The 13,251-nt window shown below is 41.2% G+C and overlaps 1 protein-coding gene across 7 annotated transcripts in view; it reads right to left on the bottom strand.

The window, feature by feature from the left end:
- Positions 1-13,251, bottom strand: part of Tfdp2 (transcription factor Dp-2 (E2F dimerization partner 2)) — a 121,929-nt gene that overhangs the window by 14,170 nt on the left and 94,508 nt on the right. For all 7 annotated transcript variants that reach the window (XM_005407749.2, XM_013506254.1, XM_013506257.1 and 4 more), the window contains 3 exons: positions 8,533-8,695; positions 4,257-4,403; positions 4-72 (listed from right to left, as the gene is read on the bottom strand). In XM_005407749.2, coding sequence (XP_005407806.1) covers positions 4-72; positions 4,257-4,403; positions 8,533-8,695 — 379 coding nt within the window. The remainder of the gene's footprint in view (positions 1-3; positions 73-4,256; positions 4,404-8,532; positions 8,696-13,251) is intronic.

The following is a 13,251-nucleotide window of genomic DNA, read 5'->3' as shown; positions in this document are numbered from 1 at the left end:
TACCTGTAGGAGAAGTTCTTGCAGCTGGGCCCGCTTCTGCTTTATCCGTTCTATCCGCCTCTGCTTCTCTATCTTTAAAATATAAGTTATAACATAATACAAAGCACCACTCCATTTTCAGACACTTATTCTAAGATATCAAGAATTTTCCTTAGAGAAACTCAATCTACTTTGACAGCTGGATAAAGCAACCCCCCCCCCATTTGAGGGGAAGGGCTGGGGTAGGGAAGCAGGCACAACAGAACCGGGGCCACAGTCCTCGCGGAAGAAACCCACCCACTGAACCAACAGGCACGAGTGCGCAACGACACTGCAGGGACGGCTAGAGATGAGGCGGGGCTGAAAAATAGGGTGGATACTTAAAACTAAAAAAAAAACTGATCCCAGTGAAAGACACGGGGACAAGAACTCCCATCAAAATCCTCCCCTTGCTTCAAACACACTTGTCCCCCCACTGCCGCCCTTCTCCGAAGCAGTTCCGGAGGTGCTCTCTTCTGGCTTTATTTGCGCTGTTGTGGCTGCCTTGATATTCTGAATCGATTTAAAACGTTCACGTTTCATGGTCCTTTTGACTTTGGGGAGAAGCCAGACCCAGTGACTACACTAGAGGAGGGCCCGCCGTGCTGGCTGGCACTCAGCAACAACATTCACGGGATTTCTGATCACATCTCTTAAAGACACTCACGGAGGGGGGCTGGGGTTTAGCTCAGCAGCACAGCGCCTGCCTGGCAAACACAAGGTCATTGAGTTCGATTCCTGATACTGGAAAAAAACCAAAACCAAAACCAAAAAAAAAAAAAAAGACACTCACGGAAGAGGACTTACAGAACCGCTTCAGAAATGGCTAAGAATGATGAGATGGTTGAGTTCAGACGGGACAATGACGTTCCCAGTGAGGACAGTACCTTGTCTTTTGCTGTAATAAATTTCTAAGTATCCACCCTGTACTTTGATTACCCTGTGTATGAAGGCGGTCCTGTAAGAGTGTAACGGACCTAGAATCTCCTATTTCATAGTGACACCAGCACGAAGCGTCACCCATGTGTTTGTGGTGCCTCTGGTGTAAACGAAGTCAACTTCCCTGCGAGTCGCATGAAAGAGCACATACGATTATGTACAGTACATAGTGCTTGACCATAAATTACTACCTTGGCGGCTTATGTACCCACTCTACTTTTTTTTCCTTTTTGGTACCGGGAATCAAACTCAGGACCTTGTACTTGCCAGGCAGGTGCTTATGCCACTGAGCTATATCCCCGGCCCTTCACTCTACTTTTTAATCATTATTTTAGACTATGAGCCTCCTTATAAAAAAGTATGCCATGTCATGCTGGCAGCGGCCTCACACAGCCTAAGAGGCCAGTCTGAGTCACGAGCCCACGCCATTCGGGTTTCCTAAGTCTGTCTTAGGATGCTTACACAACACAACAATGAAATCAGCCAGGCACGCGTTTGTAGGGAATGTATTTCCCATGGCTAAGTGATAGTGACTACACTTGGTGTGCAACACTTGGCGCTATTATTATTATTATTATTATTATTATTATTATTATGTCTTTTTTGGGTGAAGTCTTTTTGAGACAGGGTCTCGCTATGCAGTTCAGGCTGGCCTTGAGCTCACTTTGTAGCCCAGGCTGGTCTTGAACTCACAACGATCCTCCTGCTTCAACCTCCTGAGTGCTGGGATTACAGGCATGCACAACCACACCTGGCCTATTTCTTATCAAAGTCAATAGAAGCATTTAATTTATACTTATTCTATGTTCCAGCACTCAACTAAGCATTTTATATACATTCTCCTAATTAATCTTGACGAACAGCTAATGATTTTGGGTAAGGTTTTTTTTTGAGACAGGGTCTTGCTATAAATCAGATTGTCCTTGAGCTTACTAGCTCAGGCTGGCCTTGAATTCCGTGATCCTCCCGAGTGCTAGCATTACAGGCATAAACTACCACACCTGGCAAAGTTTTCAGTTTAATGAATAAAGCTGCTAAGAGAGATTCCTTGCTGTTTAAAGTGCACTTTCCACTTATAGTAAGAAAGAGCTTGTGGGGCAGATCTCCTGGCTTTGAACTGCTATTTTTCTCACTCTCACAACTGGCTACACAGTTGTGATCACAGATATTAAGCTCTGAATTTCCTTGCACTTGAGTTTCTCACTGTCTTCTTGTACAGGAGACTGCTGGTTTGGACCGAGCTGCATCTGGCCCAACACCAAATCAAAATGGAGCTCAGGTGCTTAGTTTCGGGCCACAACTATGTTGCTTGTCTCATCTCTCAAGAAAGCTAGAGAGAGAACATCTAAGTCCCCAACAGGCCAGCTGAAGGCAGTCTCCCTTTGTTTTCATCTTTACGAGGAAGTAACTTTATTATTATTATTATTATTATTATTATTGTCTTTTTTTTTTTGAGACAGGGTCTTGCTGTGCAGTTCAGGCTGGCCTTGAGCTCACTACATAGCCCAGACTGGTCTTGAACTCGCAACGATCCTCCTGCCTCAGCCTTCTGAGCGCTGGGAGACAACTCACTTTTTGTTTTCTTTCTTCAGTCTTTTTTCCTGCTTATAAAAAGCAATCTCTTTTGCCCAGAATACTCATTCTGTTATACTTCCAATAAAGTGTTGCCCTATCCTGAAGTCAAGAATAAAGGCAATTAAGATATTTAAAGTTGTCTTTTCGTCTTTTGATTATTTCCTACTTGCTCCTTATCTACTCAGGTCTGCACTCCAATTCCCACTCAGCCCCTCTGACCACCGTCTTCACACTTTAACCCTCAGTTACTTGCAATGAACCCACACATCAGAGCGGCCTCTGCACCGGCAAAGACGCTGTCGCACCGATTCTCTCCCCAGCCCACCTGCAAACCTGGCCGCCACACTTCACCCAGCCCACGCTGCCCCACGTCCATCCTGTACCTGTTAGTTGCTTCTGCCTGCAAGGGCCGCCCTCCCTTACCCCTTGGCGAACTCCTACTCCTCCCTCAGGACTACCTGCAGGTTTATTTCCATGGTAGAGACGTCCCTTGTCTCTCTTCCTAGAGAATCTACACACGCTTCTTTCACAGCTACAATCACATCTTTCTCTCTTTTCCAGGGCTGGAGGTGGAACCCAGGGCCTCATGCATGCTAAGTAAGCACTCATCCACTGACCTACATCCCCAGGCCACAGTGATCACAGATTTCTGGAAACTCTCTTACATCTTTCCTCTCCCTAGTTAGAATGAGGTCTTCATTTTAGGGTCAAGTTTGTCTTGTTTAACCTATGATTAATTAAGCACACGGTAGATGTTATAGATTTTTGCTTAGTGAGCTTTTAGTATCAGTTTAATATTACTGATAATATAGTTAATATGATATAATATTACTGATAATATAGTTACTATAATATAGTTTAAATGATGCCCAAATAAATTCTACTGTCAGGTGGAAGAAAATGACAATGGGAAGACATTTCCCTCTTAGCATATGATAACATTAATTGTGCAACCTCTGATGAACGAATGCTTTCTCCAGCTGTTCACAGGTATGAAATACCAAATAATCATTTATTTGCCGGGAGGAAGAAAGGACTGACAAAAACATAAAATCAACCTTAATTCTCCAAACGCTGTAATTAATCCTTGGTTTACTCCATTTATGGCCACGAAAGTAAAATTACATCATACCAATTCAGCAACAAAAGTCAGGGAACATGCTTATTCGGAAAGGATTTTCCACAGGGTTTAAAGTAAACAGAATTCAAAGTGTTTCACACATGATTCCAGATTGATGTAGGCTGAACATTCCACCCATTCTGACAGACACAACTGAGACGCCATTCTGTTGGCACTGACTCTAGACTCTACGTTTAACTCTCATAGTTACATGCAGAATACTGACTAACCAACCTAGGAAACAGCCAGCTTGACCTACACGGCTTCGCTGTGCATCAGAACATTGACTAGAATAAGATATTTCTATTACACTATTTGCCAAAAGTGTATTACACAAGTGCTCAGAATTAAGTGGAGTGAAATGAGTATCTAAGAAACAGCAAAAATCAAATTTAGTCATTACATCGTTTATAAAATTAACTGCACTGCACCTCCATAGTTGCCCCAAGTCTTAAAACTCTACGTTGTTGAAAGAAAATGTCAACACATATGAATAAACTGGGAGTATTTTAGTGTTATATGAATACTGGTATATTTCTAAACCAAAACGCTTCTGAAGTAAAGTAACGCAAACTACCACCCAAACTCTGACACCCTCACCTACCTCCAGGGTCTGACACTCCTGAGCGGAATTGGTAGGCAGACCAATCCATTTGATTTCTTTTTTTTCCTTTGAAATTATGTTCATTGCCATTAGCACATTTAAGGCATCATAAACTCTTCGCCTAATGTTCTTCTGATCATAAGCCTGCTGAAAAAGATTTTTATTGAGTGATCAATTTTAAGGATTAAGATAGGCATATATTAATTATTAAGTTAATAATGTTATAATATCTTCAAAGTACTGAAAGGATTTTATGTTCAACAAAAATATCCTTCAAAATTAAAGATGAAATAAAGACACTTTAAACAATACAAAACATAAAATAATCTTAGAAATAAAAATTATGTACCATCAGATCTACATTAAAAAGTACTAAAAGGACTTCTTCAGGTAGAGGAAAGAACATTTAAAATGGGAGCCTAGAGATGTAGGATAGAATGAAGAACAACTCAAAAGATAAAAATCACTGCGTGTGATGACGCATGCTTGTAATCCCAGCACTCAGGAGGCTGAGGCAGGGGGATTACTGGGAGTTCAAGGCCAACCTGGGCTACACAGTAAGTTCAAGTCCAACCAGCACTACACAGCGAGAACCTGGTCTCATAAACCAAAAGAACAAAACCAAAAACAAATGGTAAACATGTGGATAAACCTCAACTAATACTATATTTTACAAATGTCTTTCTTGCAGAATACAGACTATACACAAAACTAACATATGACAGTCAGAGTACTCATACATCTGTTATCATCTCAGAGAGGAGGAACGGCGGTATTCTAAGGCTTGGATTGTCTGGATTTGAGACTTAAAAAAAATCAAGAACACATACTTTTAAGTTCTAGGTAAAACTGTGCTTCTTAAAATGTGGCCCATGAACCAATTCTCACGGCTAATAGTTTTCAGTTCTCAGTGGACTAGGAACCCGCACCAAAACATAGTGACTGTGTCACCAAGCACCCGGTTTCACTCAGCTGCACCCCCGTTCCCTCCCTCCTTCCCGCTCCTTCTTTTTTTTTGTACCAAGACTTTTTCAATGAAGGAAACTGCGATGACTTAGATGGCAGAACAAGTTCTTTTATTTACCATGGACAAGGCGTCCCTAAGAGCAAAACCCAGTTAGTTAAATGTGCTGGTTCAGGATGGCGGAAGCCAAGCTCGGTGGGAAGAGCCTGTAAGCCCAGCTACGAGGAGGCCTGGACAGGAACGCTGGCAAATTCAAGGCAAGCCGGGGCAACTCAGCAAGACTCTGCCTCAAAATAAAGGGCTAAACCACGCCTGGGGCACATGTCTAACCGCAGTTCTCTGTGGGGCTGAGGCAGGAGGATCGCAAGTTCTTGCCTACCTTGAACAACACCGTGATTCAGCAAGACCATACCTCAAAATAAAAAATGAAAGAAAGGGCTGGGAATATAGCTTAGTGGGAAAGCCCTGGGTTCAATACTCAGCACAAAAAAAAAAAAGGGTGGGGGCTGGTTGGACGTGGTAGTATGACCATAATCCCATACTCTAGGAGGCTGAGGCAGGACAATTACATGCTTCAGCCAGGCTGGAGAACTTAGGGAGAATAAACAAGGGCTGGTGACATAGCTCAGTGCAAAGGTCCTGGGTTCAACCCCTAGTACTGGGGAGCAAGTGGTATGGAACACAGACTCCATCTAAATATAAAACTAAACCTAAATAAGTGGGGAATTTAAATTACAGAAATGAATGTATATATTAGAAATCCTGCCACTGCAGAAACAGAGAAAATGTAACAACAAATAACAAGGGACAGTCAGGTAGTGATGCTGATGCTTTCTTTTCCTTTTGATACTGGAAGGGACACAAATTCTCTACATGAATGTGATCGTTATGTATATCCAAAATGTACCAATAAAATCTAACGAAAAAACAAAAAATAAAGCAGATTAAGTAATGTAGTAATAAGGCTTTTCCGCGCAATGCAATCTATTTAAAGGCATAAGACAAAAAAAATAAAGCATAAGACAACTCTAACAGTGTTACTATTCTTTTAACAATTAGTACTAAGATAACCAACATGAATGCTGCAGTTGGGCTGGGGTACAGCTCAGTGGCACAAGCGCCTGCCTGGCTAGTGCAAGGTCCTGAGTTCGATCCCCAGTACTAAAAAAAAAAAGAATGCTGTGGTAGAGGAGAAAGGTAGAAGAAGTGAATAAATGTAAGTACACTAATGTCCTTATTTTCCATGACAAATAGATGTCTACAGGTGATAAGAAACAACACACACAGTGTGATACCTAACTAAAGCTATCGAGATAACCAAGTAAAGATCTCAGACTGTAAGCCTTCCAAATCATAGGAAAAATAACAGCAGTGAACAGACAGGAAAAAAAGACTGTTTATCCCCTAGGGCTGCTGGGAGAGGACAGTAACTATGATGTCAGACACTGGAAAGAGCTAAGAGAAATGCCTCACTGTAGTGACATCCGAGTGAAGGGAAGCCATTCGGATACTTGGCAAAGAGTGTTTCAGGCAAAGGGACCAGCAAGGTGACGGCCTGGCCGGGGACCCATCTTGACACACACACTGCGCTTGCACCAAGCACCCGGACAGCGCACGGGAAGAGAGCTCAGCGAGGTGGGGGGCGAGATCACACAGGGGCTGCAGCTCATGCAAGCACTTTGGCTTCCACTCAGAATCAGGATGCTGTACACTTTTCAGGGCCTCAGAGAACATTAAAGGAAACAAAACACAACAGAGAAAACCCATCGCATGATGGCTCACAAGGAAACCTCAATGCAGTCCAAAACAGAAATAGCCTAACTCACATTCTTTGGTTAATAAAAGTAAACAATATATAGCAACAAACAACAATAACACCTGGAACTATAAGAATGCTTTTTTTTTTTTTTTAGCTTCTCGAGACAAGGTTTTGCTGTGTAGTCCAGGCTGGCCTTTAACTCACTCTGTAGCCCTAGGCTGGCCTCAAACTCGCAGTGATCCTCCTGCCTCAGCCTTCCAAGTGCTGGGATTACAGGGGTGCGCCACCACCCCTGGTGGGAATGCTTTCTCACATAGTTGGTTCTTAGGTCAAACAGGAATTAAAACTAAAGTTACAGAATATCTAAAATAATATATCACAATTGATAGTAAAGGGATAGATCAGTGCTCAAGAGGCAAAGTCATACTCATAAAGACTTTCATGACTAAACAAAAATAAAAGTGCATAAAGTAAGCTAGGTATGGTAGCACACAGCCGTGATCCCAGCACTTGGAAAGCAGCTGTGCTCACTACTATACCACCAGTGCGATCCCAGCACTTGGGAGGCTGAGGCAGGAGGATCCCTGTAAGTTCAAGGCTAGCCTGGACTACACAGTGAGACCCTGTCTCAAAAGACAAAACAAGACAAAAACAAAGCAAGGACTGAGCAGGTAGCTCAGTGGTAGAATGCTTCCCTAGCAAACATGAGGCCTTGATCACTTTGTATGTAAAATAAAACAGAATAAATTTTATTGTGCATATGCATAAGGAATTTCTAGAATTATATTCAAGAAATTAGTAAATGAATATTACCCATGAGAAGCAGACGGGGAACTGGAAAAGGGAGATATTTTTAAATTATATGCTATTTTGCACAACTGGATTTTTTTTTTTTTAACAACTTTTCCAATGAAAAGTAAGATTTTCTTGTTAACTTCAGACAACGAATAAAAGGTAAGGTTCAGAAAGTACATGGAGTCACTGTAAGTGACTGAATATATATTTACAAAAGATGCTCCTTCAGTAAACCCCCAAATTATTCTTTTAAAAAATTTTTAAAAGAGAATAAAAAATAATAAAAAAAAATTAGAAACAATATCGAGTTTCACTAAACAAGATGATAGGAACTGAACAATGGTTGTTATACTTACTGCACACCATTGTCTTCAAGTTAGTTCCCCAAATAGTTCTGAGACAGGGTCTTGCTATGTAGCTCAGGCTGTTCTTCAACTCATTAGGTAGCCTGGGCTGCCCTTAACTTGTGGCAATCCTCTTGCCTCAGCCTCCCAAGGGTTGGGATTACAGGTGTGTGTGCACCACCATGCTTAGCTCCAAAATTATTTTTTAAAGGTATCTTTGTTTTTATAAATAATAAAATAATTTTTTACCAATCACAACAAAAAAGAAATAAAAAATCCCGAACATATAATTTACAACATCAAGTAAAGGGCTCCTAGCTTACCTGATTCCTCAAATCTACGCCACAAACAACCCTGAGGGATGAGCAGCAGCATCACTCATCACACTCTATGCCAGGCTCATGATCTACCTACCGAGTCCGCAGCCAAGTGATTATTTGAATTGGTGAACTCCGACACCAGCTCATCAGCTACTTCATTATACGACGTTGTGCCTTTCCGCTGAACCTTTTCACACACTTTCATTGAAAAATGTCTCAAGCCTTTTCCATTTTTATCACCTTTTTTGCTTCGTTTACTAGAAGAGAAAAAAATTTTATGAAAAAAAGTATCTGCTATTTATCAGACTTCCTTTACAAAACTGTAAGGAAAAATGCAAGTTTTTGCCTCAAGGGGTAAAAATTTAAATTGAATACGAAAAAGAAAATGTTTTCAAATTAATTTTTGTCTTAAGAGGCTAATAAAGTGCCTTCTATAAACATCATTCATTTATTTAGCAAACTTTTACTGATGAGCTACTGTTATATTCCAGACCTTATTACACCCAGCAAAAATAAATCAGCAAAAGTGACAAAACCCCTGACCTTCTATAGCTAGAATACTGAAAACATTTTCATTTAATACTTACCTTTTGTTTACTATGTGCATTATGTACACTAGTATTTTTCCCCAAAATTAAAGTACTAGGATTCTCAATTTATATATCTCCTTTTTTTTTTTTTTTGGTGGGCCAGGGATTGAACCCCGGGTCTCCACGAATGTTAAGCATACTATACCATGGATCTACACCCCTAATTTGTAACCATTTTTGGGGAGGTGGTAATGGGGAATAAACTAAAGGTCTTCACCTGGAGCTGCATCCTCAGCCCACGTTTTATTTTGAGACACAGTCTTACTATCTAAAATGTCCAGGCTGGGTTTGAACTTGCAATCCTCCTGCTCTGCCTCCAAGAAGGCTGGCACTACAGGTGTGCGCTATCATGGCCTACTCCGTTTTTAACTGAAGATCACTGGTATTAACATTGGATGTAAGTCTTTAGCTAAGTCTGGTTAATCCCAAAGCCTAAACGTTGATAACTTAATCATTAATAGGATGTTTCAGTGTAGTTCCACTAATATATGAGCCTCAGTTATATGCTAAGAACTGTGTGAGGCACCAGAAGTACAAAGACTCAGGTAAAATTCTTTCCCTCAGTATGGATCTTGGAAGATTAACAGAGACAGACAGACAGACACACGATGACAAATAATTCCAATAATAAAGTAAGTGCCATGTCAGAATTATTCAGTGTCCCGTGTAAAGTACAAAGAGGAACATCGAATCTAATCCATGGGCAGATGATCTGTTGGAAGGAAGGTGGAATGGTTACCAGGCAAGAGAACCAACAGCAGCAAGGCAGCCATACAGACAGGCAGAACAGGTCAAATACACAAAAGAGCAGGGTTACCCAACATAAAACGCGAGGCAAACAAGGAGGGAGAAAGGTAAGAGGACAGGCTCTCACGTGCCGCACAAGGGAACCTGGGCTTCATCTTACAACATCCCATCAGCAAGGTGGCATTTATTGACAAACTACATGTTCTACTGTGGTGTTTACATCAAGAAAAAAGACACACTGAGCATGCACTTTTCTAACGCATGAGATGAGGAAGGGACATCTACTTTCTTTTCCCTGCATTCCCAAACACCATCGATGTACTCCCTGTGGAACAGGGAGTTCACAACAGACTGTTCTTCAACGTGGGGAAACCACTAAGTGATTTAAATGTGTGTGTGGGAGGGCACATAAGATTCTCAAACTCTTGCTGCAAAGGAGATTAATTTACAGAGGGCAAAAAAACAATGACAGAAAGACAAGCTGGGAGGTTATTCTAAGAGCCCAGGCAAGAAATGATGAGTCCTAAAGTTGGGCAGTGGTAGGAGAGATGGGGTTGCAAAATGATGATTCCTAACTTTTATATTAATTACATGCTAAAATACATCCTTTTTACTTAATCCAATATCCTTAAATACTGTATTTACAGAATTAGTGTTTCATAGTTACTCATGGCTTTACTCTGCATTACATGTTCAAGTCTGAAATACTACTACTGGTATTACCACTGGTGTGATTATTGAAAACACTAGCTTCTTTTTTGTTTTTGCTTGGTTGGTTTTGGGTGCTGAGGTTAAACCAAGAACCTCATGCATGCTAAGCAAGAGGTCTACTGCTGAGCTACATCCCTAGCCACTGTTTCTTTTTTGTATGGGATCTCACCATTTTTTAAGTTTTTGTACCTAATCTACCTAAAGTGGTGAGCACACATTCATTTATAACTTTTTGCACACTCTTAGTCTTACATTCGCAGGTAAATGCAGTATTTAATACTCACTGGTCGAGCATGGTGGTGCACGCCTGTAATCCCAACACCCCAGAGGCTGAGGCAGGATTGTTGTGAGTTTGAGACCAGCCTGGGCTACAAAGTGAACTCAAGGCCAGCCTGAACTACTTGGCGAGATCCTGACTCAAAAAAAAAGGAGGGTGGACACAACTAAAGAGAAGATGGCGATGGGGCAAACATCAGAAAGAGCCTCTTAGAGATTTGGTGTCCAGATGCTGGAATATAGCAACGTGAGGAAGAGAAGGAAGAGACTTCAGCAAGGGTCTGAAGTGAGAACTGATGCCTGCAGGGAGAGTGAAAGGAGAAACCTCAATGCAGGAGGAGACGGCAAGCAGTGCTTTCTCCCTGAGCACGACTCACTGCATGGGAGGTGTGTGCTGAACCTGCAGAAGCATGGTGACTACTGACGACCTCACAGGCCTCCATGGAGAAATGCACAAGTAGAACATAGCAGTGGACACAGTGGATTTAGTGACTCGGGAGTTATTTGGGTTCAAATGCCCCCCAAGGAGAGGGCAACTGGCAGGTAGCCATCTTAAAGAGGGGCCAACCGAGTTTGGAACTCAGAGCAGCTGCAGGCTGGCTCCATCTAGAGGCTTCCTGTATCAGCGTGAGACAGAACCATGCTCAAATTGGCAGGATGTCAAGGAGCTGACTTCAAACTGGGAGGAGGCACACAGAGTGCTACAGGCTGAACAAATCAGGTTCCAGCCCTACAGCTAGAAACCAACCTGACCTTCAGTAAAATTAATGCGCAGGCTTCCTGGGATTATTCATTACCATGAGGTAAATCTACAGCTTGCTTGTTGGGATTAATCAACATGGATGTGGGCTCTGTCTGTCCACTCTAAGAGTGACAACAGAGATATGCGCCAAAGAGGGCATTTTCTTTTTTTCCTTATTTTTCTTTTCCTTTTGTTTTTCCTAAACTGTGTTCTTGTTTCTATGAGTATGACCATTGTTTCTAGGTTTTTCTTTTGTTGCTCTGTTTTGTTCTTGTTTTTATTTCTTCCTTTTCTTTCTCTCCTGTATTCTTCACCAGTTTCCCCAAGTTTGCGAAACCCTTTATTCGCCAGCCTTGCTTGTCATTTTTTTAGTCTGTTTGATGCTATTGCTATTGCTGATTATACTACTTTAGCCAAGGTGACGTAATTGCCCTAATCAGTTGTTCTTTCTGGTATGCCAAGACTGAGACTGCCTAAAGGTTATAAACTATATAGGCCAGAGCCAAAAAAATGAGGGGCTAGGACAAATAGGCAGCAACTTCTCACCCCCAATAAATTGAAGAGGTAGGCTCTTGCAACAAACTTGCAAAACCCAAAAGCCAGCTATACTTGGAAGACATCTCCTAGAAGTACTCATTTCTTAAGGGTTTTAAAGGCTAGAAATAGGGGGCTGGGGATTTAGCTCAGCGGCAAAGCGCCTGCCTTGCAAGCGCAAGGTCGTGAGTTCGGTTCCCAGTACCGGAGAAAAACCAAAAAAAAATAAATAAATAAAGGCTAGAAATAAAGCCACTGACATAAGCAATTTATAAGCATCAATGCAGGAGTTAAACTAAGACAAAAAAAAAAAAAAAAAAAGAAAATGAGAATACATGGAAGCAAGATGCAACCCCAGACATCCAGCTCACCAAAGGTGAACCCACGGGGCAATAAGGTAGAACAATTCGAAAGCCACCCAGCTGGACTCTCAAGTGGTAACAGTGGAAGTAACAAAGCAGACGAATGAAGCTCTAGAAAAAATAAAATCAGAAATAATTTCTCAGACAACTATAGAGATGGTGACCACAATGAAAGAAATGGTTAGTGACTCTAGAGCAGATGCAGATAAAAACAGAGGAGCTTAGGGAAATGATGGAAACCACAAACAGCCAACATAAGAAACAGGTGGAATCTATGAAAAAGATTCAGGCAGATACCCAGGATATTAAAAAGTCCATTGAAAGTGTATGCAGCAGAATGAGCCAATGTGAAGACAGAACACCAGATACAGAAGATAGGATTTTGTTTAATGATCATGAAAAGAAAGATTTCCTAAAAATAGCAAAGGACCACCAAAAAAAAAAAAAAAAATCAACCCAACATCTGCTAGATGATGCAAAGAATAATGTAAGATTGATCAAAGTCAATGAAAAAGCAGGAGAAAGTGAAAATGACATTAAAAAAAAAAACCTGATCACAGAAGTAATGGGAGAGAACTTCCCAAGCATGGGAAAAAGAACTGGACATACACATATGTGATGCATATAGAAATCCAATTAGCTATAATTTTAAAAAATTGACTCCAAGGTGTATAATATTTAAGATTCCAGAAATTCAACATAAGAACAGAATATTAAAAACTGTCAGAGCAAAAAACAAACCACCTATAAAGGAAAAAGCAATAGAATCACAGTAGACTTCTCACCACAAACCCTGCTTGGAGTGAAGTTTTTCAAGCCCTAAAAGAAAACAATCCTCAGCCCACATAGAT

The sequence above is a fragment of the Chinchilla lanigera genome, unplaced genomic scaffold (assembly GCF_000276665.1).
Source record: "Chinchilla lanigera isolate Chin_1 unplaced genomic scaffold, ChiLan1.0 scaffold00107, whole genome shotgun sequence".
Taxonomy (NCBI): Eukaryota; Metazoa; Chordata; class Mammalia; order Rodentia; family Chinchillidae; genus Chinchilla; species Chinchilla lanigera.
The sequence above is the reverse complement of the archived record's forward strand: the minus strand, read 5'-3'. Positions and strand labels throughout refer to the sequence as shown.